This window comes from Aythya marila (assembly GCF_965140915.1).
Source record: "Aythya marila genome assembly, chromosome: 11".
NCBI classification, from domain to species: Eukaryota; Metazoa; Chordata; class Aves; order Anseriformes; family Anatidae; genus Aythya; species Aythya marila.
The window spans coordinates 8,467,234-8,495,152 of NC_139052.1; the positions used below are offsets into that span (position 1 = coordinate 8,467,234).

Genomic DNA, 27,919 nt, shown 5'->3' on the forward strand with positions numbered 1-27,919 from the left:
TTTCATCCTAAGGAAGAGAAATCTGTCAGTGATAATTGCTTGTTTTAATTTTACCATCCACTGCCTTCATCTGTGCCTTATCTTTGACAATAAATAGTCTACTCTTTACAAAGCTCAATGTCAGATTAAGACACCTGTGCACTAAAATACCTGGGTTCACCATATGAACCTTTGTTTCTGACCAAAGGGAAACACATAAATTTTTCAGTTCCATAATTCCAGTACTGAACTTTCACAATCCGTGTTGAAGAGTACTAAGCTGGTTGAAGAGTACTAAGTACTAAGTCCTTCTTGCTTCTAGGTAATAAAGAGATAATGCATGCTGTCTTTCTATTGTATCTTACATGGTTTAAGATATACCGTGCCTCCAGAAAAAAAAGGCATTTATAACATCTGACCTTTCATGTTAGGAATTATCTGTAATTCAATATGACAGTACATCCCATATTGAATGGGAACCTTACCACACTCCACTGGAAATTTCAGAAGCACTTCTGCTACAGACAGGGAAAAAAAAAAAGTCTAAAATACGTAAAGTAAAATGCTTACTTGGCTTTAAATGGGGAATCGGAGACGGCATTTTTTGCTTCCATCAAACTCTCATATTCCTTTGCCCTGGAGGAAGAAATATTAATCATTTATTGACTATCATCTAAAGCATACCGTATGGAATATCAGCAAGATAATTCTAGCCTTTGCAATTTTTCTGTTTCATAATAAGTCATGCCATTTCTGACAATTCTGCCTTACCATAATGCATACAGATGTTTAACTACTAGTCACTAACAACTAATATTTATTAATACTATTTAGTATAACATTAGTACACAAATGGTGGATTTAATTTGACCTTCAGTATGGTGACAAATGTTAAAACACCATATACAATAACAGGGAAAGAACTGTAGAAACTTACTTCATTATAAAATTAACTCATTCATCTAATGAAAATATTAGTAATTTAGACAGGTGGTGTAGATCAGAATACTACAACACAGACATTATAATTAACAAATTATTTGTTTTATTTACAGCTATAGAGGTATTTTTAATGAAATTAATGTCCATTTTATAACGGTATGAACCTTGTTAGGCATACAGCACAGAAATAAATACTTCCACTAACGGCTCTTTTACTGTTAGAAATGGAAACGGGACCTATAATCACATACCTGTTTAGACACTTAAAATCTTATTTACACTGGCCATATGCCAAAATGCAGGAAGACAGAGACAGGACTTCTTTTTCACCACTTGTTTTGACTGCAACCAGCCTAAACTAGCAGGTGAAAATCATCATCAGCTCATCAACCAAAACAGGACTCGGAGTGGTAATCCTGTAACACTTTATAACATCCCCCCAACTTCATGAAGTAAAACTAAACCACACACCACAGTGACACGGGAAAAAATAAAATTTCAGAGCCAGAGCCTTGTGAAAAAACATCCAGCAGACACTAAAAGCATCTGGATGTTAAAAACATTTGATCCATTGAAATTGCTCTTTCAATTTTTTTTCTGAAATGAAGACCTCACAGATACAACACAGACCTCTAGAGCCTTAAGGCAGAACTGCTGTTCAAGTCTGTTGAGGTTCTGTTCTCAGATGAATGAGTAGCACCTCATTCACAGCTGGGAAAACTCTTCACAAGTCAGGACTTTGGCAAGCTGTACCCACACCTGAAGGAAACCTCACTGTCATGCTGGACTAAACCAGATACGTGATTTGTCTCTACCAGTGGCACCCATAAGAATCCCCAGGGGAAGGTGCCAAAAGTCCCTCAAGACAGAAGCAGAAAACATCTGCTTCAGGTCAACTTTGACCCATAAAAACGCTGTTTAGTATTAATTTCCTAAGTATTTTGAACATTAACCATTGTTAGTTGGCATTCTTGCTAGCTTTACAAACATCCAACTGTTTTCTTTTCTTGGTGGTTTGTTTTCCGAATCCAAGATTTTGCCAATGGCTTCCAATGGGAAATGTGTTTTATTGCTCCACTACAAAACACCAATTTAGTAAAGATTTAATTCCTAATAAATCCTAAGCATTGATTTCATTTACTATTGTATCAGGTCTTTCCTCACAACTTCTTAAAATAAACATTCCCAGCCTTTTTGTCTTTTCAACTTCTCTTCATGAAAGCTTTTTTTTTTTGTAACCTCATAATCTTTTCCTGTATTTTTCTACTTTATCAAGGTCCTTTCAGCTAGGTGAGACAATGTTCTACGTCATTTTTAGAAAAAAAATCATCAACATAACACAGCAACATGACATTTTGATTTTGGCTGTAACTGCAACTGTTCAAACGTCTTTACTAATCTGTAACAGTCATTTTGTTCCTAGGGTTGAGAGTGCTCATTTAAAACCTAAAAGTTTCAGAAATAGTTCACTATTTCTCTCAGATACATATACTCCACACTTCTTTATATTCTCTCTTCACCCAAGATCAAGTTTTCCAAAGCTACTCAAATTTTCCCTCAGCTTGCTTAACCTAAACAACTTCTGCCACATGCAAATACTGTTACATTAGTACTAGTTCTGATTTGTGGATCATTAATAAAGCTATTAATCACAAGTGAATTTAGTATTAAACATGGAGGTGAGATTCCCTTATTAACCTTTTGCCTTCCTTCCTGTCTCTTAGCCAGAAACAACATATTTTATCTTTGAGTTTTGTACAGAAGAGTCAGTCAAACATGAATAATCACCTAAAATATCTGTTACCAAAGAACATGACAGAAGTGCTTTAAATCCATTGCAGAGCTTATCTCAACTGTATGCACTTCCTACTTGGTAACTCCACCTCTGTTGCTGGGGGTTAGGTTTCAGCAGGCCTCAGTTTGCCATGCAGGCACCAAAGTATTCTTCTCATAGCAGCACATGCGTGTTAACCTGAGATAATTTATTTAGCTATATATCAGTTGTTACTATGGCATCAGTTTAACAGCTTAGGGTTATAAATATTATTAATAAGACTAACAAAACTTCTCAACATATCTAATAACCCAGTGATGACAATTTGTTCCCTCATTCACCTTTGCCCTTTGTAGCTTTCATATTGTTATATTGATTTAGGAGCAAGAAACTCAGGAGAGAAACAGGACCTATTTTAATGCAGTTAGTTATTTCAAATTTTAAATATCACAGCTTCCTTGGAACGGAAATGAACGTGTAATTTCAAGCCATCAGGTATAGGAGGGTTTGTTACCACTACTTCTTTAGAAGAAGAGGAATAGTTGCAAATATGTGCTAAAACACAGCTTATAGATAACCACCCACAATAAATTATTAGGGACTTCATATATTCCATTTAAGGTCTCAGTTGATTTTGTACAGTAACTCCCAGCAATCTGCTTGTATTACTGTTCAGATTGCTGAGCAGAAACATAGTAGACACACTCTAAATTATTTAATTTAGCGTTTCATATTGTAATTGTGAGATCATTACTTTAACTGCTTTAACAATCATATAATATCCCAAACGGAAGGGACCCACAAGGATCACTAAGTACAGCTCCTGGCTCCACACAGGCCCACCCCAAAATCAAACCTTATGTTTGAGGGCCTTGTCAAAATGCTCCTTGAACTCCAGCAGGCTTGGTGCTGTGACCATGTCCCTCCCTGGGTTTCTGTTCCAGTGCCCGACAACGCTCTCACTGAAGAACCTTTTCCCAATATCCAGCCTTGCCCTCCCCTGTCCCAGCTCCATGCTGTTCCTTCAGGTCCTGTTGCTGTCCCCAGAGAGCAGAGCTCAGCGCCTGCCCCTCCGCTCCCCTCATGAGGGGGCTGCAGGCCGCCATGAGGCCTCCCCTTGGCCTGCTCTGCTCTGGGCTGAGCAAGCCAAGGGGCCTCAGGCATTCTTCACAGGCCTTGCACTCTAGGCCCTTCACCAGCCTTGCAGCACTCCATTGGAAGCTCTGTAATAGTTTTAGGTCGTTCTTATATCGTAGTGCCCAAATCTGCACGCAGTACTTCAAGTGAGGCTGCAGCAGTACATAATATAACGCTTTATCATTTTCTGATTACAGCAAACCTCCAAACATCCAAGGCCGTAGTTGTCATTACTAGGCCTATTACTATTACTCAACTGTCAATTATACTAACTGTAGAAGACTGGCAGGCCTCGCATGGTTAAAATTAATCTCCTAAATGGATTTTATTTTTCCTCATCATTTTTTTGTTTGAAATAGAACAAACTTTGTTCCATTTTGCTACTGGACATCTTTATTAGTAAGCTTTTTTGTCAATGTTACATGGTATACATAAGTTTCATGGTGAAATCGTCAATTTAATGTTCTCTTCAAGGAGAGCAATGAAAAGTCAAGTCACTCTTTAGTCAACTAAAAACAAGCTTAAAAAATGTAAATTTCATGTCTCTCCAATTTAATTCCTCCTAGATTTTGAAACATCCACTGTATTTCTCATTAGTACATCTTTGTAAAATGATGTCTGCTTTAATTAAAATTTTTATGACAGCTATGCTGACTCACCCAGCAGTCTGAAACATCAGAATTCAAAATGTTCCAAAACCCTTTTTCAACACCCACTGCCAATAACAAACTATTATTTGAACTGTTACTCCTAGGTCTGACAAACCTTTGACTAAATTCAACAGAAGTAGGTCTTGAGAAACAATTAAAATTGGACCCAATACCTGCATTAATTCAACAGGTAACATGAATAAAAATCCACCCTGAGAAATTAGGAACCTGCAAGAATGTATTATCCAAATTCAACAGTGTGTTCAAATGTGAAGTTCAGACACTAAATTTGATCATCCAAAGAGGAAAAAAAATCAGAAATGATAAAAATTGTAAAATTTTGTATTTTTGAAAATTAATGTATCATTATTGACTTTATTAATATACTAACTCATTTTTACTTTTGCTCTAAAAACCTATACTTTTTTTTTTCCTACTCTGCAACGCTTCCTGCTTAAAAACAATACAGAGAATATTTGTAACTATACACTTTACCAGCTGAGAAGTATTTTTAAGAGATAAATCTAAAAATACATTATATTATTTAGTTAAGTATTTACTTCAGTTGGGGTCTCCTCAGCTACAGATTGACACTGCAGTTCATGATATAATGTCATCTTGCATATCTTACTGATTTGGAGATGTCACTTTTTAAGCTAATAACAAATTACAGGTCTGACAACTCACTTTCCATTTTAAGATATTTTTAACTTTCTTTCTGTTGTGACAGGCAACAAAAAATGATTAAATTTAGTCATGGGATTTGACACTACAGCAGGCTGACTTCTATTTGTTGATTACTATTGATTTTCTTTGATACTTCATTTAAAAATCAATAGCTAGAAAGAAAAATAGGCATGGTTTACACAGATTTAAACATGCTATTGTATGCTAGAAGATGCTATGGTTTTGGCAGGGCACCGGCATCCAATTATGAGAAAAGCTCTTAACAGGTGAAACCAAGGGCTCCAGATCGATATTCAGTTTTCTTTCTCAATCAGAGAAAGTGGCCATAAATTAGGCTCATCAGTATTATTTTCAGGACACTCCCAAAGCAAATAACTTATTTTTTCTTTTTTTAAGCCTTCCATGGCACTCATGCTAAAGGACAAAAAGTAAAGTTCAGAATAAAACTTAAAACAGATAAACAAACAAACAAAAAACCAATAGCTTTTACTACCTGGAGTTCATCCGTGCTTTTAACTTTTTGGCTTTCTTTTTATTTTTTTGCTTTTCCTCTCCTTCTTTCAGTGGTTCCACAGGAAGAGAACTCTCAGTCACAATATCCACAATGTATTTTTTTAATGACAGGTGCTCCTGCAGAAAATATTGAAATATTTAATCTTACAGTACATGGTAATGTTTATAGATTACCTTCCCAGAAATAAGTAGTGGAAAATATTTAACAAAAAGTGAAGAAAATTAATAAATATAAAACTAAATTTTAAACACTAGAAACACTTCCTCTATTTATATTCCAGAAAAATAACAATACACAAGAAAATTACAAGCTAACTACAAAAACTTCAAGTGATAAAAAACAAGACTTGAAAGAAGAGGTGGCGCACAATAACTGAAAAATGCAGTTACCTCACTATTTTACATACTCTCCAAAACTAAACTCCTTATCTGCAGAAAAATAGGAAAAAGCCTGTCCTAAGGTTAGAACAGAAGTACCTAACTGAGGATGACCACATACTTTTAAAAACAAGAAACTACCCTTCTTCATTTATTCCCGTTGACTCTGAGGTACTTTCAAGCTAGGTTACCCCAATACAGTTCAAAGTCTACTTTAGAAATAAATATTTCTAATGTTGATGTGAAAAACTGGAAAAGCTTTCCCCTGGAGTTGTCCCCAGTTTGGATTGACCTATGCTACCCATGCATGGACACTTGAATCCTTGTAACAATTCCAGTGACCAGCAGGCTGCCTAGAAACTGCACACTTAGACAATGTAAAACATGCCCAACACCTCTAGAAACACTGGTAAACTGCTCAATACCTTTTTTTTTCTTCAGTTCCCTCAAGCCAGAAATTTGCTCAAAGCACTCAATGCATCAAGTTAGTTTTCAACGACACAGAAGAATTTCTACACTTGTCCTTCTAGACATACTTTTCAGTTTAATGTGCATTACTTAACTTAACCTCTTCTGAACGGTGTACTCCAGATCCTTGTCAGTGCAAGAAACTTATACTGATTTAAAGATACAAACATTAAAAGTGACCCACTTAAACCACTACAACATCCTCAACTAGTCCATTTCAGCTGAAAAATACGTGGCTACAAAACCCAATTTTATCAGGTTAATTTTTACAAGTAACAAGAAGCAAATATTTTCATGCCAGTTACTAGAATATACTTACTACATTTTAATATAACAAGGGTTATATTTGTTTTTTTTAATAATACTGAACACATTATGAAGTATAAGCCACCACTGCTTATTAGGATAATTTATGCTTGAAAATTAGTGCCACAATGAGAAGCCGTTATTCTTTTTTTTTTTTTTTTTTAAAGTATACTTGAAATTCAAAGCAAAAGTTGAACTGCTAAAAATTTAAAGACAATATTTTGCAGAAAATAAACTTTTTTTTTTTTTTTCCACTGGTCCTTTCACTGATTCAGGAAAGTATTATGCTTGTTGAAAACAAAATAAATCTTTGTGAAATTTCTTGGAAAAAGACCTTTTAGTTTTTGTAAAGCATTAGAGCATGATATAACCTAGCAATATATATTTGGTCAAAATAGTAATTGAAATTTCTATCTTAAATCATATGAATGCAAAATGAATACCGAATGAATATCAGACGTAAGAAATCAAGTATAAAAATCTAAGCAATTTCTGAAACTGTGCCTTTAACTTGGCTACACTGCCTACCCTGTCCAACTCCCAGTATATCTGAGTATTTTCCCCCAATTTATTATCCAAGTAATTCAATGGAAACTGTATTAGTCACATGAAACAGCAAGTCCAACAAGCTTTTATAAGAATTTTTCCCGTTAGTCAGATCAAACATTTCTTCCCCACTAATATTATCAACATCATTTTAGCAAGAAGTGCTTCAAGGAAAACTTTCTTAAGGTATCTCAGAAGGCTGCCCCCTTAAAGCATGACACAGTATTACAAGAGAGCAACACACCCCAACATTTGATGAGTTAGTTCTTAACCAGTTCAGAGAAGCATACGTTAACACGCAGTGCTGGTTACAAAGCTCCAAGTTACTTCTGTCTCCTCAGAGATGAATGCCCCAGTTGAAAACAGCAGTCACTGACTGAAACTTCCTTACAACAAACATAAACCTTGTCATGAGGCTCAAACATCACAGGCAATTGATGGTTTCAAGTTTTTCAATATTAAGAAAAGAACAGACTTTCTCAGAACAAGCTATTATGATATTAATCAGGTACTAAGCTTCACAGTACTTAGCTGCTGGCATTTTGAGGGTGTTCACTTATTCAACAAGTCTAACAAGATGGGATTCACATGCACCCCTGAACTAGTACCCCTCCACAAGGTTGTTTCCTAGCAGTTTAAATACATCACATCCTATGGGTGTGATGAAACACTTAAAAAATGATCATGAACATTAGAAGAAATGTTCTATATCTTTGTTCAACAGTGAAACTGATTTTTTTGTTCATCAGGTCTTCAAACTATTTGCTGTATCCTTTGAGTGACAGCCAGAGCAAAATGAGGTTAATACTGCCCTTTGAAATGGACACCACGTGAGAAATTGGGCAGAATGTCCTCATTCAGGTGCAGTCAACTTGCTGTCTTCATGCTACACATGAGCAACAGCAAACCTGTCATCAGACTTCTGACAGGCAGAAACGAGGAGTGAGACAAAGCCTTGTAGTATCCCTCAGCAGACACTCAGATCTGTTTCCCAGTCTGATCCGTGGCTTCAGAGAAGACTCACAGAGAACCACAGCATTCAACAACCACATTTCATTTATCAGCCTGGGAGGGCCAAAAGAGGTCTTGCTGTCAATAGCACAAAGGGTGGTTACAAACCATTTTGTTCACGTGAACTCACTTTTGTGAGGTTGTTTCTCAGAGTTCTCAGCTTTCAAAGTGTGGCAGTTTGAATTAACATCAGACTTCATACATACAGCTCCTGAAAGTTGGACTAGAGTAATAACACCTTGTGTCACAAAGCCCAACACTTTTTCAGTGTACTGATCAAAGCACAGGACTATCACTGCAGGCAGATCACTACTCAGGTGTGAAACAAGTACATGTATAACTAATAGCTTAGCATTGAATGACAACTTGAGTCTGGGAAGATGGCTGCTGCCAATATTGTGCTTCTGTGCAGTGCAGAAATATTTATTCCCAGGTATCACAAAGGTCCTACTCGTTATCTGCAAAAAGAAAGGCCTTTAAATCCCCTAAGCCATGTTCAAGTACTGTGTGTTCAACCCTTCAAATTAAGTTCATGAGTGATTTGATTTGCATAACCATCGGCCAGACAAGTTAACGTACCAAAAAAGTAATTGCTCTAAGTGTATGAAAGTGAGTCAAGCCAGTACACTGCTTAGACAATAAACTAACTTCATCTTCTGAATGCTTTTATTTAAGCAACAATTTCATCACTGAGTTTTGGTTATTTTTCTCTCATTTCTAATATAGCTAATGTAGAATAACTAGGTAATCTATTCACTTCTTCCTTAAAGCTTTTTACTTATTTAGAATTAGTATTACACAAGTAAGCAGTAAATCCAGTAAGAAATATTAAGACTAATTTACCCACACCATAGAGGCATTCTGGGGTTTGGTTTCCAGACCGCATGAATGCACGTTACTGGTCTGATTCTGTGCTATGCTGAGCACGTTCTGACAGATAGTTAATTACCTCAAACCCTCAGATACTAGTAAACCATCAAATCTTTGGAGATGTTAGGCTATTATAAATGCAAAGCTGTATTATGCAAATTCTCTTATGAAAGCTTGCTATTAAGATCTGTATTCACACCTACCACAAAATCAGGTGATTTTCTCTGCTGGTGTAGAAACCGAGAAACCACAATCTCAGTAGTTACGCAGATTCTCAAAAGCTTTGCTTTCAACAATGATGCAGAATATAGGACTAACCCAGGAAAACTACTAATGCTAAACTTCTTTTAATTCCAAAAATAAAAACAGAACCACAGCTCACCAGTGAGCTGTGATGGTCATTAAGTATCAGCTTTCTGACATCATTTTTCATACTTGATAACTCCTGCTTTAATTTGCAGCGTTGATATCAATTATACTGCAAAGTAAGGTATTAACTTTCATCAACCTAGAAGAATCTACACCACAAAGTGGCAAAGTTGGTCTGTTCTACACTGTGACGTACAGCTGCAAAATAGGGAAAGAGGAATTGAATGCTGGTATATTTCTTCACAATGGTCTGTACAATTCCCTCTGTATATTCTTGTATGGTGATACCTTGATAATGCAGTAGAGTAGAAATGCTCCTGCTACTTCCCCCCAGTGTGGTGAATTAGTGAATGCGTTCACCTAAATTAAAGGCTATTTTTGAAAACCTTAAAGTATACTGTACCTGTTTCTGAGGAGGAGACTCTCTAACTGTTAAAGCTTATGATACATAAAAGTAACCTGATAAATACATACAATTTGATATTTAATAGTACTCTGTACAGATGCATGCTGGTATTTGAGGTCTTTAAAAATTGAGTCTTACAGATTTTAAATAGTTTTAATATAACACTGAAGATCTTTTTAAAACAAAATAAATACATTTTCTGTACAAAATTTCACTACTTCATTTACAAACAAAGTGATAGAAACTGACATGAAACGCACATGTAAAACTGCAGCCTCAACACAGCAGAGGATAAAAATAGATTATTTACCAAAAGCATCTTTGCTTTTCCTCTCCTCTTCCTGCATCTCAACTGTTTTGACTTCTAGTCATTGAGAATCCTGACACTTTCCAAATGCAACAGATGGACCTCATCTACAAACTCCATGAGAAACTGAGTTGCCAAAACCATAATATAGCTAAAACTAGTAAGGTCACCCATGAAGTCACATTCTTGCTGGTTATTGCTTAGTCCCATTGAACTGTCTGAAACAGGAAAAGCTACCCAGTTCTTTTCCTATCTTAAAGATGATAAATTATAGTTGATGAAGCACTTCTTATAACCAAACTTTTCTCTATACACCAAATTAAATCTCTTCCTTATATGACAAGCTTCAAGTCCAAGGATTAAAGAATTACTATTATTATTCTCTAAAATCAAGTAAAATTTTCAGACTCCAAAACAAACATAATTGAAAAGTTTTTCCACGAACACTGCACCAAATCTACAAAATGGTGAGACATTACACAGTTGAGTACACTGCACTTTAGACCGGATGAGGAGAACCACACCATAAACAGGATTCTGAATCTTGGTGATCTATCCAAAATACAAGAGATGGGGAAGAAATTTTCTAATTGACTCCCTCTTCCTGCAATACCCATTCACATGACCAATACTCTTGTCTGCGTCCTGATTACAGCAACACCACCCATGAGTCTGACCTTGATAGAAGAAATGCTGCATATATCAGTATTTGTCAAACCAGAACACAAGCAACTCCAAAAATTAATTTTCCTACCCAATCTCTTTGACACTTCTGTGTCAAGGCTGCTATTCATTTGCTAAAGCCTTTTCGTAACCCTGTCTCTGCACATGAAAGACAGTTCATAAAAACCTCTACATTACCTACAGTGTTTGTCCCCATTACTGCCACATTACATTCTCCAATAACCAGTTTTCTGTTTTCTCATTCTTCACACACTGGGTATCTCAAAAAGTTGCAGTCTGCTCAACTTTTTCTTTTACACCCTCACTTAACATTCCTTAATCATAATCCATAAAAGTCAAAAGCTACCCTCTTGAATGCCAATAACTGTTTTCTTTCATGTTTCCATATTCATCTGTGTCTATTCATTTTGCTTCACCTATTGACTGTAACCCTTCCTGTGATATGACTACATTCTGTCATGTGGCTGCAGAAGAGATGCCAAGTCCAAGCTGCATACGTCTGGAGCTGTGTGCGTCAATGTACGTTATAATTTGACTTAAAGCATGTAAGCTCTGTACTTAAACAGTTTTCCAGCATCAGAAGATTATAACATAAAACGCTTCATTACAAGAAAAAAAGCCTGTTCTTAGATTAAGGATAAAATTAACACAGCAACACCACCAAGGTATTCAAAAACTATGGGACACTACTTTTCATTAAAAAATAGCAAACAGAGAATACAAAGAAACATTTTCCAATAAACACATCTTAAGTCAGTATATTTAAATTAGTGGTAAAATCTTACCAAACTACGGAAAACAACCAAAATATGAACTACATTTATAGTAGCACTATTAAATTGTGATGGAAGATGTTCCAAACTGAATTCTTCCTAAAAAAAGTTTGCTCATTCTAAAATTAGGAGTGAACATAACACCAACACTTATTTTTCCTATCTTTTCTTTTTAAATAAGCCTTGTCATCTTATGAATTCTGCCAAGGATGAGATTGTGTAGGTAGGACAATGTTATAGTAAGCCATCTGGATTTGCTCAAGCTGAGAAAAAATGACAGTCTGGCATTTGTTGCTGTAGGGCGGTCATAAATTAAGATCCTGTATTCTCTTGAGCACACATTACTCCACGGTAGCTCTCATGAAGCACAATATTCTCCCTAATATGTAGCAGTAGCAGCCAGGGAAAGAAAATGCTGAAAATCCTCCCATCTGAAGCTAGTCAGGCAAGGACAGGAGTTGCCAGGATCATCAGACAGTATATCATGTATTTTCTGCTGGTTTCTGTAAGCTCTGGAGGGACCTGTGCTACCACAAACCAGCACTGCAGTTAGATCCTGCTGTACAGCAACACACATGTCAAAGCCTGACCCTTCCAACGTATAGCCCATTTTTATATGAAAAATGACCCAGTGCTTCATTAGCTATGTTGCTGTTTTGTGTCAGCTAACCAATTCATATAAGTGGTAAGCCCATTTGGCTATTGGACTTCCACCTCCCCAAAAAATGAGCCAAAATGACCTTCTTAAAATCTGAAAAGTTTATTTTTTTTTTCTCTATTTCTTTTCATTCTCATTCCCATCTGCATTTCTGGGTTCTGGCCAGGACTGAAGCTGAAGTGACAGAATACCCTAAGACTAGTTATTCTTATTATTTTTGTATTCTTTCCAACCTTGAATTCACAAGTTTGGAAAGAAAAGGCATTCTTGTAAGTTTTCTAACCCATTTCTGCAGACCAAGGCAACTTGAAAAATATCTGACACTAGCTATTTATTGAAATTCGATCTTCAGAACTTCCCAGCACTTTTTGGTTTTCCTCTTGTATCAATAATAAAATAATACAAATGAGGAAGATCATTAAGAAATACTTGCAGTAACTTAGATCACATCTTAATTGATGTCATTCATTTACCACTTCAATGAAAAAGTCAACAGCAAACTGAGTATTTTGTACAACTGTAAGCTACGTAAGGCATATATTCTATCAAATCTATAAGCAACTATTCTGAAGCCCATATATATCTTTCGGATTAACTCGCAGAGTTTCTTTACCTGTTTCAAAATAAACAGTTTTCTGTAACTGCAGAATATAATTTTAAAAGGTTTTTAATATTTATTACCAGTGCCAGGAAGAACAGTTTCTTACTTGTATATAATCACTTAAAAGATGTATTTGCCAAATGGTGAGGAAATTTTTAAGGTTCAATTCTAAATCATGTTACCACAGGAATATTTTTTCACGATTTTATTACATGCTTCAACAAAACTCCTCAATAGTCTCATTTTTTTCCTCACAGCTTAGGACAGTATTTAATATAGAAAACAGATGCTGAAGTAAATTGAGTTATATCAAATGCAAAATTCACATCTTCAACGTTATAGCCTACGACAGTCATTAATGCTGAAATATAATTGTTTGAGATCAAATATTGTTATAATACAAGTGATGATACAAACCCAAACACAGGAAAGATTCAAAATAAGGAAGGTATTTACCTGTTACCATTCATAAGAATTAAGACAAGTGCTTTGTATGCACAGAAACACATACAAAAATTAATAGATATTCCAACATTTTCTCAAAATCAGTATTTTAATTATTCACTCCATTTCTATATTAGAATGTGCTTTAGATGATCAGTATAGAATCACAGAACCATTAAGGTCAGAAAAGCCCTCCAAGATCATCAGAGGCCCAACCATCCCCTTACCATCCATGTCACCCACTAAACCATGTCCCTAAGCACCACATCCAACCTTTCCTTGAACACCCCCAGGGATGGTCCCAACGCCTGTCTGCTCTTTCTGAGAAGAAATGTTTCCTCATTTCCAACCTGAACCTGGCACAACTCTAGGCCATTCCCTCTAGCCCTATCACTGTTTATCTGCGAGAAGAGGCCAACCCCTGGCTCCCCACAGCTTCCTTTCAGGAAGAGAAACAGGAGAGCAAATAATTGTAGAGAGCAATAAAGTCTCCCCTGAGCCTTCTCCAGACCAAACAATGCCAGTTCCCTCAGCTGCTCCTCATAGGACTTGTGCTCCAGGCCCTTCACCAGCTTTGTAGAGCATTAAAAAAAAAAAAAAAAAAATCATATAGAGTGTTAAAAAACTTTTTTTTTTTTTACATTCAAAACTGAAGACTGACCTTTCACTATAAAAGTTTTTTTTCCCCACTCACTTCTACAGTTTAAAAATATTTATTTTTTAAAAAATAAGGGACTACTTTTTCGGTGTGTCCAAACTAAATACTATTCTTACTGCTCACACTGACTGTACTTTTAGTCACCTACTTGCCCATAAATTCAATGATATGACAGCCTGCCATTAAAATATATAGCAAATAATGTTCTGAACAGTAGGTTCAGATATTTCTTGTGACTTTCAATACCATTCTACTTGTTATTTCAAGCTGTGGGAGCAGAAGGCAAAGTAAAGCTGTTTCTTCCAAGAGAGGGAGAATTCTGCTCACTGGACATGAAAAGCATGGCAGAAAGCTGGAAGGCACTGATGCTGTCACCTGGCTGCAAGGGCAAGCAAGAGAAAGGGGAAATGGGAGTACAGTTGGCCTTGCCAGCAGTAGTTTTTTTTGCTGGCTGTGAACATTCGAGATATCAAAGCCAAAAGGAGGAAGGGTGCAGTTGTTGGCAATGATCTAATACAGCCAATAAACAATTAATCATGTAGATTTTTGCCAAGAAAAACACCACTTCATAATATATTAAATGCAAGAAGCTGTTGCTGCTCAAAGTACAAAAAGCTAGTCGCTGTATGGAGTACTGAGAGATCTGCAAGCTGCATCATGGATAGAACTTCCTAATTCCCTGACAACTCATGACAGCTTCTTCTAGGCAAATGCATCCATGGCAGAATTATGAAGCCCAAGAGATCCTATATTGAATGGACTCCAGTTATCCAACAGGTATGAAAGGTCCATAAACAAATTTGGACCACAGATGCTTGGCCTAATTCCATTCCTCTAGCCAGATACAAACCCTCTAAAAATCTTCCCTTCCTCAGGAGAGGAGAAAAGAAAAGAGAACATGAGGCTATACTGGTCTGGGCAGGTTTTACTTGTAGGTGATCTGCACTTTGTTTCTGCTGAGCAACAGAGAAGACAAATGGGCTACTGTAAACAAAGTTTTGGAAATATCTTGTCTAGATTAACTGTAACAGCACCCTGTGCACTGAGCTTTTCAAAGCTTGCACCTGCTGCTTCCCTCTAGTATATGTGACTGCAAATGCATCCTCCAGAGCACTGTTCTCCAGTCTCTCTGTGAAGGCTCCTCTTACAACCTTTGCACTGGATGGAATACCCAGCACTGCAACTGTCATGAGTTTTATCCCCTCAAAGAAAAAAAAAAATGAAATAGTAATAAATGGTGGCTGAAAAACTATAATCAGATGCCAAAAAAAGTGTGCATTTGCAATGGAGCCTATATTAACTCTGCAGGTAAAAGAAACAGGAATACTGTTCAGTATTTGATCAAGGTGTAGGTACCACTGCATTACTCAGAAATTAGTTAAGTACGATATACCACCAGATCTGAGTCAAGGTCACCCCCTTGTATTGCAGTGTTGGTATCTGATCACTGAAGTCATAACAGATGTTTGAAAGAGACTGGAGTGCAAATACACGGCAAAGTAAGACCCAAGCTGCACACCTTCGGCACACAGAGCTCATAGCTGAAAAAATCAGAGCCACATGAAAGCCTTAGCCTAGAGCCTTGAGTAATTAACTACGACAGGAGAGCTTAAAGCTGAATGCTGAGAACTTTCATTAGCTTAAGTGAAACTAAGTATTAAGATAGCTAAAAACACGCTTAGGAACACAATTCAAGCTGACATTTAACATACATGTGAAAGTTCAAGAGGAAAAAAAAAGATATATTAATCTTATATAACAATTTTGAAAGACCACAGACCCACAGCAATAACTACACCAAACCCCTCTATTAGATTAAATGAAAAATTGGTCATCTTTACTGCTATCTTTTTCCATTTTGCTTAATTGTATCTTTTGGAAAAGTTAGACGAGGAATTCATAGGACAGCACTGTTCATTTGTATAAAAAGTGCAAAGCACTGATTCAGAAAGAAAAATGAAAAGCATTTTTCCCGTTAACGTTAAGGCTGAAGCAATAAAACAAAGACGGATAATTTAATTTTTAACAAAAACCTAAAGGTTAAAAAAACAGCAAAGTCCAGGCATCACACATTCTCTAGACAAGAAAATCCCTTTTAAATACAGCAGAAAAAGAGGAAAGGTCAGGCATGAAAACACTCCCACATCTCTTTCCTTCAGTAATTTCTTCTGTAAAAAATACTGGAAGCAGCATACAACTTTGAGAAAACAGCTTGACTTCTTAAAGAAAAACAACCCCACACCCCCAAAAAGCTTTTAGGAATGAAAACTACAACATCAACTCGGCTGGTGTGCTGCACTAGCTATAAACCTTACATGGCTGCAACAGAACTCGAACCAGCACAGTTCTGCTTTTCCAGGCAGCCTCTTACCACATCCTGGCAGAAGAACAACCTTGCCAGTGTAACAGTGTCCGTACCAGGGGAACGCGCCAGAGCAGTTCGGCACATTGTAAATCAGACCCCACTACAATCTAGACAGACCTATGCCAGAAATCTTTTGCACTGCAACCCCAGCCAGCCTGACAACCCACACAGCACAGCAAGCTGTAGTCCATCGGGCTGATTTTTTCTTAAAAGGTATGTGGGTGGGCTCCACCAGCCATGCCTTTCTATAAACCCTCACATTTTAACACTGTCAATCTTCAGACAACTGCTTCTCTCCATCACAGGATTGCATTTTCATTTGACCTGGTCTCCATCACAGGATTGTATTTTCATTTGACCTGGTCTCTAAGAAGTTCTTTATTTCATCCTTATCATGGTAAAAGTTAGTTTTCCTCCCTGATAAATAAAAGCACACATTTTTCACATATGCAAACACAAATTCGTTAATATTCCTCCATTAAACTCTAGCATTCACCTTATACAAATTAACCAAACCCCTGCCAGTTACCTATTTTGTTCGGTTTTTAGAAGTACCCTTCACTTATTAGAAACATTCATAGACTGCATGGAATTACATGATTTATACTCTAAATGTCGCCTAAAACCATGCTATTTAAATGACAGGAGATTGAGACAAGAGATAGGATAACAGTTCAAAGAAGGAAGCTAGGATTACTACTGTTAGGAGTACTTCTCAAAGCAAACTAGGATAGACAAGACAGATAAGGAAAAAAAAGGAAAGAGGAACGTAGAAATGAATCCTTTAAAAGCTACAGGTGGGAGCAAAGCACAGAAGGTCCCCGAAGAGACCTACTCCTCAGTCTGATCAGGTAGCGTATGTTGTCCTACGGCTTTTTGAGTGGGCACCATTTCAGTCATGTTAGTGGCCTTTGTATGAAAAGCCCAGTGTCTCCCACAGGCTCCGATTCAGCAAAAAAAATTAGTCATAGCTTGATTCCAGTGCCATCAATGAAACCAAACTGCACACACTGTTCACATATTCTGCGAGTAATATGAATGGTAAGGCAGGGAACAGGAAATCAATAGGATAGAAAAAAGCAGTGTAAAAAGAAGGTAAAGCTGTAAGTTTGGTGGAACAAAAGCTGCGTTTAAGCGGGCCAAAAACTACACAGAGCGGGAATGTAGGCAGGACATTGTTACCGCCCTGAAGATAATGGTGAAATGACACGGGCCAATGACAGAACTGCAGATTTCAGCAGCGTAACAAAGGAAAGACAAATCCTACCTTGTTGAAAGAGCTTTACCAGCTACCTTAATGTATGTATTTATATGAGACCGAACTAAAATTAAAAGTTAAAAAAAAAAAAAAAAAAGTGAATAGAAGTTAATTTGCTTTCATGTGATAAACACAGTTTCAAAAGCAACAGGATTTTGCTCTAAGAGAAATCTCCATCCTTTTCAGCTGGAGACTGATAAATCCCCAGAAGAAGAAAGTCCCAAAAGCAGAGATAAAATAAAGCTGTCACACAGTCATAGAAACGACTTCATATTTTTAGTATCTCCATTCATAACAAAACTATTTTCCACATTTCACTGAACAAATCACATTTACACGTGAATTCATCTTATTGGTTAAGAACTAATACTACCTGTCAGTACTTGCACAATATATGCTTAATTCCAGAACAGGAAAAATTGCTACAGTATAAAGCATACTTTTAGCTCTGAAATTGTTAAAGAACCTACAGATAATAGCAAAGGAAAAAAATCTAGAATATAATTTTATTTTTTAAACTGGCAAGATTAACTAATTAGCACCCACCTGGCCTGGAAAAAAAAAGTGTCAGTACTGTGATTTTTAACTTTTTGCTTACAGACAAATCAACCAACAAAACCCCTTACCATACCAAAGCATACATGTATTGTACAAGCAGGCACTTAAATCAGCTCCCAAAGTCTTAAGGAGCTATTTAAATCTTACCTTCTGCATTACAGATATGGACAAAACAAATACATTTAATTTCCTTCAAGCAATAATGAAGAAATTCTATGGCCAGATTACAATAAAAGAATATTTCTTTCTAGGCAGCTACCTATTATGCTTAACAAGCTTAAAACAAAATGAGTCAAAGATCAAGAGTAAGTTATCTGAGGTGTCAAGTGCATAAGGTTAAAGGTGAAATTTTATTAGGTCAGAGGTGACATAAATAAAATCTTTTATGTCAAAGAAGAAGGGTCACAGACAAGACGTATATAATCGAAAGACATCACAGATGACAAGCAATAACTTTAAGTAGTACAAGTGTGTTCTCACTACAGATATCTTCACTGATTAAAAAACTGAAAACAGTGATGAATAACTAGCCAAATATATTACAGTGCTTCACTGGACTGCAGTTTTACTTCTACATGATACTCCTGAAATTTGTTTTAATGTACTTCAAAACTTACCTAAAGTTACTGAGTGCTTTTACTTGTGGAGGAGACAAAGTCTGATATTAACTGCATGTGCTGAATAAAAAGGTACACAAAGCAGATTGCTCTGAGAAATAAAATAGCTTTTCTACTTTACAGTAACCAAACCTCTAGCATGCATGTCTTACTTCTGTTCCTTGAAAAGAGAAAACTGGGGTGGGCGTCAGGCCAAGGAAATGTCAGATTACAATACAGTTCAGAATTGTATACTCAGACAATTTAAAACACAGATACAAATTAAAATATACATACACACACACACATATATATATATACAAAAGAATGGAAGTATTGTTATATTGCCAGTATGTCAAATACTACACACCAACTAGATTAAGGCTATTTAAAATCTGCTTTTGTAATTGTCAGACTGCTCATTCAGTTAAACTGTTCTCTCCTTTTACTCCTGCACTAAGAACTCATTAGAAAAGTCTCATATGCTGAACCTTCATCTTGATCTCAAGCTCACATTGCTGAAAAAGCAGTGGATTTAAGCATATGGTGTTGGACACTACAAAAATTGAGATATCTGTGCCCTCTAGTGGAATTTCTTTTTTCACCAACTGGGACAAACACAGCTGTTATAAGATGATCCCTGTTTCTAGAAGACAGAAGTGTTAAGCTGCCAAATCTAATCTTGCAAATTGCATACAACTACCCTCAGAACAAAGAAAAAGTTCGTCTTTTTCCTCCATATTCATCTGAGGCAGTGGCACAGTAAGAAGCACTCAGAAGTGGTTAGCTAGATACAAATAAAGACTAGGTAGCTGCATGAAACCTCAGTGTTATCAATTGTCCACTCCTTGGTGTATGCATAGACATGAAAGAATTCTGGGAAATCTCACACCTTACATTTATTTCTAGGAAGCTAGATGCAGTATGAAGGCTTCTCCCTTATGTCCAACTAGATAAACCCAGTACCTAAAATCAAATTCAATACAAAAGAAATTCCACTAACCACTCTAAAAGAGCAGAAAAACAGAGAAGAAAGTATGTACTTTCACTGAAGTTAGGAAGGGGTAGGCAAAATGCCAACTCCACAGAGGCTTTCCATTTTTCCAGTGATAACTGCCCCTAGGGATTTCAGTACCTCAGTGATTTAACTTTCCAAAGCTTTTTGAAAAAGAAAAGAAGGTATTTATGGCAGTGATGAGCTGTAAAGAGAATATTTTTCTAGGAAAATAGTAACAAGAACCGTGCAGGAAAGAACAAGACAGCAAGTACTTTAAGTACTGAGAAGTAATATCTGAATGGTTGGAAACCTGCTGCAAAAAGACAGTGCGAGATTCTTTACTTCCTCCTCAAAAACTATTTGGAAGAAGCAAAAGATAAAGGGAAAGGAATAGCTATAGGATTGTCCAAGATGCTAACAAGTTAGATGTGGCCAAGGTGAGATAATAAATAATAGCATTTGAGTTTAAAGGAGACTTCTATTTGACTGTTCTAGTACCTGGAAGGTTTATCCTCATGGATAAACTATTTTACACCTTTACTGAAGTGGGTTTTATTTAAAAGCAGTGAAGAATATTTACTATTTGGAAAGGTATAAAATGAATGAAAATAAAGACCACTCATGGAACATAACACATCAGACTTTTATGACAAAAAGATAAATACAGTGATATGAAAAATAGCTTTGGATTAGTAGTAGAGCAATTAGTCACAGTTTTACACACAGTCTATTTCAAACAGAAATTGCCTTTAGTATTTGAATCCACTGTTTGTTTCATTCATTTTCATTAGTATACTATACTCAAAAAGGCACTGTTAAACCCATGCTAACACAAACAGTTCCATTCCTTTATAAGAATTTTAAAGACTTCCTTAGGCTACTCAGCTGGACGGCATTATAAAACCAGAAGGAAATTGAAATAGTAAAAGTTATTACACAACATACCACTTCTTCATCTGAAAGCTCCCGTCCTTGTATACTACTGTTTTCTCTCACAGCTTGTTGGTGTTTTTTCCCTTTAATGTGGCTAAATAGGTACACTTCCGATGAAATCTGTAATGACAATGAATTATTAGTGACTTTTCTCCTCCCTTGATAATACTATCATCTATAAATAGCATTATTTTACATGTAATATATACTAATTTGTCAGAAGTAGGTTCAGAATCTGCCACCTAATGAAAGTACTATCAGTTACCTTTAACATCTTTACAATTTTATTTATTTATTTTACTAAAAAGAATATTTTTTATTTTGTCACATAGAATTTCATCATAAATGTGTTTATAACTACCAGGTTAACTATATATTGCTCTCTACAACTACCTCAAAGAAGGTGGTAGCAAGTTGGGGGTCCAGTCTCTTCTTCCAAGCAACAAGCAGTAGGACAAGAGGAAATGGCCTCAAGTTGGGCCAGGGGAGGTTTAGGTTGCATATTAGGAAAACTTTCTTCACTGAAAGGGTTGTGAAGCATTGGAACAGGCTGCCCAGGGATGTGGTTGAGTCACTATCCCTGCAGGTCTTCAAAAAATGTGTAGATGTAAAGCTCAGTGACATGGTTTCATGGTGGACTCGACAGTGCTAGGTTAATGGTTGGACTGGATGATCTTAGGAGGTCTTTTCCAAACTCAATGACTCTATGATCCTGTACGATTGTTAACTGTTATTGAAGGTCACCTGAAAACACTTAACTGACAAGAGAGCAAAAACACCCAGTCACCAGTAGCAAGTTAAGGGAACAAACTATGTTGATAAGGAAAAAATGATGCATTTTTTCATTTCTGAAGAACTATTTTAAGGTTATTTCAGCACACCATTTTCACTGTTGCTTTACTCATTAAGAACGCAAACTGTCTAGACTTCTTCACAGCAATTAATTCCTACTCAAAGGCTGGCATAGCTGTCTATGTATTAACCCACAGGTTTTGTTTTAACATAAGATGTAATACAAATGCTGCAGCTTAAATGGTGATACCAGCAAAAAAATTGGCATAAAGATGCAGCACATAGACAGGATTTCAAAAATCCATAAAAGCAATATAAACAGTGCTTTTTCTTTTTTTTTCTTTCCTTTTTTTTAGTGCACAGATGAATCAAAAATACACTAGAACAAACACCACTAAGATTCAAACATGGCTCTGTATCTCAACTTTAGCAAAATCACACCGTTTTTCTTGTAAACATACACAAGTAAAGTTCTTCGTAATGGATTTCTATATTCTGAGAGATGGAGGTGTTAACTGTGTCTATTTAAAAACATCTATCCTAGGCTTTGTGATCTCTCTGATGAATAACCCAGAGAACTACTATGTTTTATGTTGTTCATGACCTGATTATGGCTAAACTTTACAAGTTTCAATTACAAAATCTGTTTTAGAATAATTACATCAGTAAATTAAGTAATTGTTGAAAAACAATCAAATAGAAATAAATAAATAAAACAAAAAAACAACCCGAAGCAGCACATTCTACTTCATGTAACCATGAAGAATTCCAGCTGATTGCCAATGGAGTGGACTTCCGGGTTTTCAGAGCTCAAGTACAGAACTTTATCCCTCAGCCTAATTCACATAAACATCTTTATTTTAAATTACATAATAATTTGACAGCCAATTTGCAGTATAGTAAGACTTTAAAAAAAAAAAAAAAACACTCCTTGGCTTCTCATCTCATTTTGACTTCTATTTGACTTCATACAATGAGCTTTCATTCGGAAAGGCACGTTAAGTGAATGTACAAGACTCCACTCTGCTGAACCCTCAGTTTCTGTTCCAGCACTGCCTGAAGTGATCCTGTGTAATCTTAATTAATGTAGCAATTAAAGAGAAATAATGCTTATATAATTTCCTAGCCAAGACCTAAGATTTTGTTCAATAATGCCTGCCCTATGCAAGTCAGTAAAAACAATTATCAACATGAACTGATCTCCCTCCTTCCTACTCAGTGACTGCATGTCTCCCTCTCTTCACCGTGCCAGGAGCACAAGAAGAGACACCCAGTTGAGACCAAACATCTCAAGAGAGGTCTGCCAAGCAAAGTACCTGGTTTCTATAACTTGCTTTATGTTTAGCTTTTAACCAGATTCATTTGATGATTCCTAATTTTTGCTTTTCTTAGAAGAGAGAGCTAGCAACTGTGTACTGTCCACACTTCGCTTCCTGTGATTCTACAATTATTTCAAATCTTCCCTAAACCACATAATTTATAGACAGAAGAATCCAAGCTAAGATGCACTTTCCCAAGAGCAGAGCAAGGCCACAGCACGTATGCAGTACTCTCATCTGAGAATGAAGCATAATTTGTAGCTCCAAGGCTTAGGCTAGTCTTGCAATTCTGAGAGCAACCCCTCTGTTCAACTTACCATTACACTGCATAATGAGCACTGTTTTTTTCGTTCATATGGTGTAAGTTTAGGAGCATAATCAGTATTAGCATGTCTTCCACTACTTAATTCAGCTGCTTTCTCTTTTCTTTGTTCAATTTGTTCCATGTGTCTTCTAATACTTTCATCATGCTGAATGCAAAGTAACAAAAGCAAAGAAAAAAATGGTATGAAGCAAAAGGTATTAAGCTGTCCATAGAAATACTGTGAGTTACCAGTTGGGGTTAGGCATTAAGTCATCACATCAGAGATTTAACATTCTGCTACGATTTAAAAATCAATCAGCACTATTTTTGTTTTATAGGTGATTATCAATTCATAAATTCATAATCTGACAATTTCATTGAACTTCATAGAAATTCGCCTATTTCAAACTCTTTGGTAAATCTTTTTGTTATATGTAACATCTCACTTATTCTGTTTTTATTCTCAATTGAACACTCCAGAAGTGCACCTATCAAGGTACAGCTCCCTGGATTCTTTCAGGAGGCTCATACACTTAAGCCTCAAGAGAATGGAGCAAATTTTTAACTATTATTTAAGATCAGAGACTGGGGCATAAGCCTGTATTTAATGTCAAAACTGCATTTTACAACAGAAGTAAATGTACCTAAGATCATAAGAACAGGATCAGAGGTAATAAAAATATTCAAGTGAAAAAAATACTTGTACACAAACAATTCTAGAATAAAAATTTAGATAACTTAACAAAACATGAGACTTCAATATGTAGCTCTACCTCAGAACCTTACAAATATGATTTATCATTTTAGAAGTGCTTACTTTTCTCAAAAATAGTGGATCATTTCAAAATTTATGATACCTTTGTTCCCCACAGCTGAATGCCTGAACTACAAGGCCTTGTGCCTCTTTTCAAGAAATCACTGTAGCCCTCCATGGAAGATGCCACGCTCTTGATGGCATCAGTTACAGTACCATTAGACAGGACCTTGCATGACTGACTGGCAAGTCTTCACTGAACAGTGTGAGAGTTCCTAATTACTGATTTCCCTCATGATTTAACTCAAAATTACGTGTACTTTCCAAGGGAAGTTGAAGTTTATTTGTTCTCACATTTAAAGCTCTGAAATTAATGTAACTCAACAGAGCTCAGTCCTGTTCTTTCCAAATTACACAGTGCACATTATACAGCAAGGTCCTGTTTTTAAGCAAAAGTATGAATAAAAATCTATTGTAAAGTTACGTAATTTGGGACACAGCATACTGTAACATCTGTACTAAATAAAACATACATACATAAACTATTTTACAGAAATTCTACATTACTGATTTATTTTTCAAGTGTAGCATGTTTTTATACCTTCAGCTGAATCTTCTTCTGCAGTTCTTCCATGGCTTCTTGTTGAGCTGCAGTAAGAGCTGCCAACCTCTCTTCTCGATCTCTAACCAAAAGATAACAAATATAGGGGGAACATTTTAATAATATAAAACATGCATTAATATTCACAAGTTAATGTTTGAAATGGAGAACAAACGTCCCAAAAAATGAACCTGAAGGTGGCTTAGTGGAAAAGACAGAGAACAGAAAGCACTTTAGTTAACACAGAAAACAGATGCTTTATTTTTTATAATTTAATAAAAGCAGGCACTTGACAGTACCTGTGAACAGGCTTTAGAGCAACCAAGAACAATGGGAGTTAATGTAAGACTGCAAAATAATCCTGAAAGTTGTGCCCTGTCACCATTAGTATTCTGCAGTCAATGACCATTTTCAGTGAACCAAAGGGGAGGAGTACAATGGCAAATCAAAGAAAAACATGCAGCAGTAAGGGCAGTGTATTTTATAAAAGTGATGATCACTGAATGTTTGAATATATAAACATATAGAGAAAACTCTGACCAACACCAAATGATATCAGGTATCAATAAGATTGATACCTAAATTGATGCTCTAAAACATTGCATTTCCAAATGTTCTAGATACCTAAGGATAGCAAATCATACTGTTATCGTCTGTACAAAACTGAAGAGTCAGGAACTGGTTTTGTTCACCGTACCTCTCTGCACTACATCCCCCTCCCAAAAACTGAATCACGCCTCAAACATCAGTTTTCCACTTCTAGGAATCCTCCTTCCCATCACCAACAAAGCGCCAACACAAAATATAAAAGCCAACAGGAAAGATGACAGGGAAGGAAACAAGTTTAACTATATAAACACTAGGCGAACTCTTCCAAATACCACGGTTGTTGGGGGTGGGTAGGGGGAGAAGAGATGATAGATGAGAAGCATTGTGTACTTTGTCTAATCTCCCAAGGAACGCACAGAAAAACTGAACTACAGTCTTTGATTTTGCCTTTAAAGAACTACTCCCTCACACCATGAGCTAAAACAAATCATAACTAACATGATCCAAACCCAAAGCCTATTTTAGTTATTTCTTTCAGTAAACATTTTAAAATACTTGTTTAATCCTACAAACTATGACAAATTAATGACATTAATCCAAAACATGCAATGATATTTGAAACAAAATTCTCAAGTTTCCATTTATAGAGCATCAATATTATTCTTGCCCAGGCCCTTCTGAAACTTAACACGATTAGCTTACATTTTACACTTTTGTGATTTCTCTCGACAAGAAAAAAAAATCTGTGTTAGGGATTTCAATTCTCTGGAATATAAAACACTCAGAAATTACATCTAAAACCTTACTGGAATCAAGTTAATGTACCATAAGAGCAGAGGGGTTTTAAAGTCAGTTTTAAATAAACTAACCCTTTCATACACATGCTTTAATCACCACCAGATGCACATTTATATAAAGCTTATACTGAACAAACTTTAAGCAGATATTTCAAAAATGACTCACTGAAGCAAGTATCAAATCTTTGGGATAAGAGTTAAATCCCAGCAGAAGGAAAAACGAACAAAAAAACAAATCAAACAAATAATACTTGCTGAGGTTTCAACAAACTATGTTGAAGACAAAGACAGAAGGGACAGTACAGACAGCTTCCTTTCAAGATCATCTTCTCACTCAACTTCTGACCCACTGCACTTTGACTCCTGCTCTAACAGTACTACATCAGAGAAATCTCAGGACTGTTATTAAGGAGACATAAGACTGAGGCCACTCTGAGGTACCAGAATCACCGGATTAAAAGGTGAAAACACACATCCTTTCCTATTCTTTCTCAGAAATTGAAAAAAGAAATAAAAGAAAGAGAAAGAACACTATATAATCAGCATCTGGCAAAGAAAAATGACTGCAAGCACAGTACTGCAGTAGCAAATACAAAGCAACTGAAAACTAAGTGCTACAGAGCACACACAGCCCAGTGCCACCCCCTAAACCCAACAATCCATATGCTTCATTCTCTGTGCACCTAACATTCAGCTCAACTGAAACAGAGAGAAGAGCCCATATGGAAACCCCTTTGTGAACTTCTGATTATGGGCATAAACATAAAGCAAGTAGTTCATAGGCAGCAGAATTAATGAAGCCTGATTTCCCGGCTTTATGCTTTACAAACGTGGCCTCTGGTGTCTACAGAAAAGGTGAACTCATATTGATGCCAGTAAGTCCAAAAGTTACTGGAGAATGGAGGAAATGGGGAACACGAAAACATTAATCTTGCTTCCTTTGAAAACTAAACTAAAATATGAAAAAGGCAAATTGTTAAAAGGTCTTGTTAGCAATCAAACTAAGATGAAGTAATGTTAACAATATAAAATATAGCATAGCATGTTATATTGCGCATGTACCTAAGGAATACAAAAATCTATTACAAAATTTATTAATACTCACTTGATTTCTTCTTTCTAACTATTCATCAAAAACATCTATTAACATTACTTTTTAAAATACTATGCCTGAAGGCTGAAGAAGGCACTGTTGTTAATATAGAGAACCTGCAGTCTGCCTGAAAGAGTGGCAGTGAAGGACAGGGACCCAACAAAATTATGGCAAAGTTACCTTGCTCTTTCCCGTGCTGCATCTTCCCGTGCTTTTTCTTTCTCTTGCCTCTGCTGCTCAATCCGTGCTTCCTGTTCTTTCCTCTTCATCAGCAGCTCTTCAACTCGGGCCTGCCGTTCTGCTTCCAGGGCTCTTTTGCGCTCCTGGTTGAAGAAAAATAAATTCTAACTTATCTTTTGCAAATATTAAGTATATTCACAAGTTTGAACATACACTGAAGCACAGTTGCATGAACTAAGCTACATATTAACTGGCCATATATTTTGCTCAGACTGAAGATGACTGTCCACTAGAAGTCCACCAACCTGATCAATAAGAATATCTGAAAAATATTTTGAACATCTACAAGGATATATGTGACACAGAAACAAAATATGCTCCCATAGAATATTAATACTTAAATCATGACTATTTAAACAATGATTTAAATATTATTCAAATGTTGTTATAAAATAAAATGGATTTTTGCAGTATAGTTTTGTTCTATCATTGAATATGCAATTCTCCCACTGCTCAATTTTTACTTTTTTCCAGACTTAGAGTTCTGAAGTCATGCATGGTATTGTAAACCTGACAGAATGACTATTTGAAACAGCAACAAATGTGAAAAAAAAAAAAAAAAAAAAAAGTGCATTTGAAAACTCATACTCTAAGACATTTAT

At 36.1% G+C, this 27,919-nt stretch overlaps 1 protein-coding gene across 3 annotated transcripts in view; it reads right to left on the reverse strand.

Annotated features, from left to right (window-relative positions):
• The window catches only part of SCAPER (S-phase cyclin A associated protein in the ER), a 184,614-nt gene that overhangs the window by 83,625 nt on the left and 73,070 nt on the right, over positions 1–27,919 (reverse strand). For all 3 annotated transcript variants that reach the window (XM_082769215.1, XM_082769213.1, XM_082769214.1), the window contains exons 17-22: positions 27,258–27,400; positions 24,639–24,720; positions 23,297–23,449; positions 20,881–20,988; positions 5,663–5,799; positions 550–615 (exon numbers count right to left, since the gene is read on the reverse strand). In XM_082769215.1, coding sequence (XP_082625341.1) covers positions 550–615; positions 5,663–5,799; positions 20,881–20,988; positions 23,297–23,449; positions 24,639–24,720; positions 27,258–27,400 — 689 coding nt within the window. The remainder of the gene's footprint in view (positions 1–549; positions 616–5,662; positions 5,800–20,880; positions 20,989–23,296; positions 23,450–24,638; positions 24,721–27,257; positions 27,401–27,919) is intronic.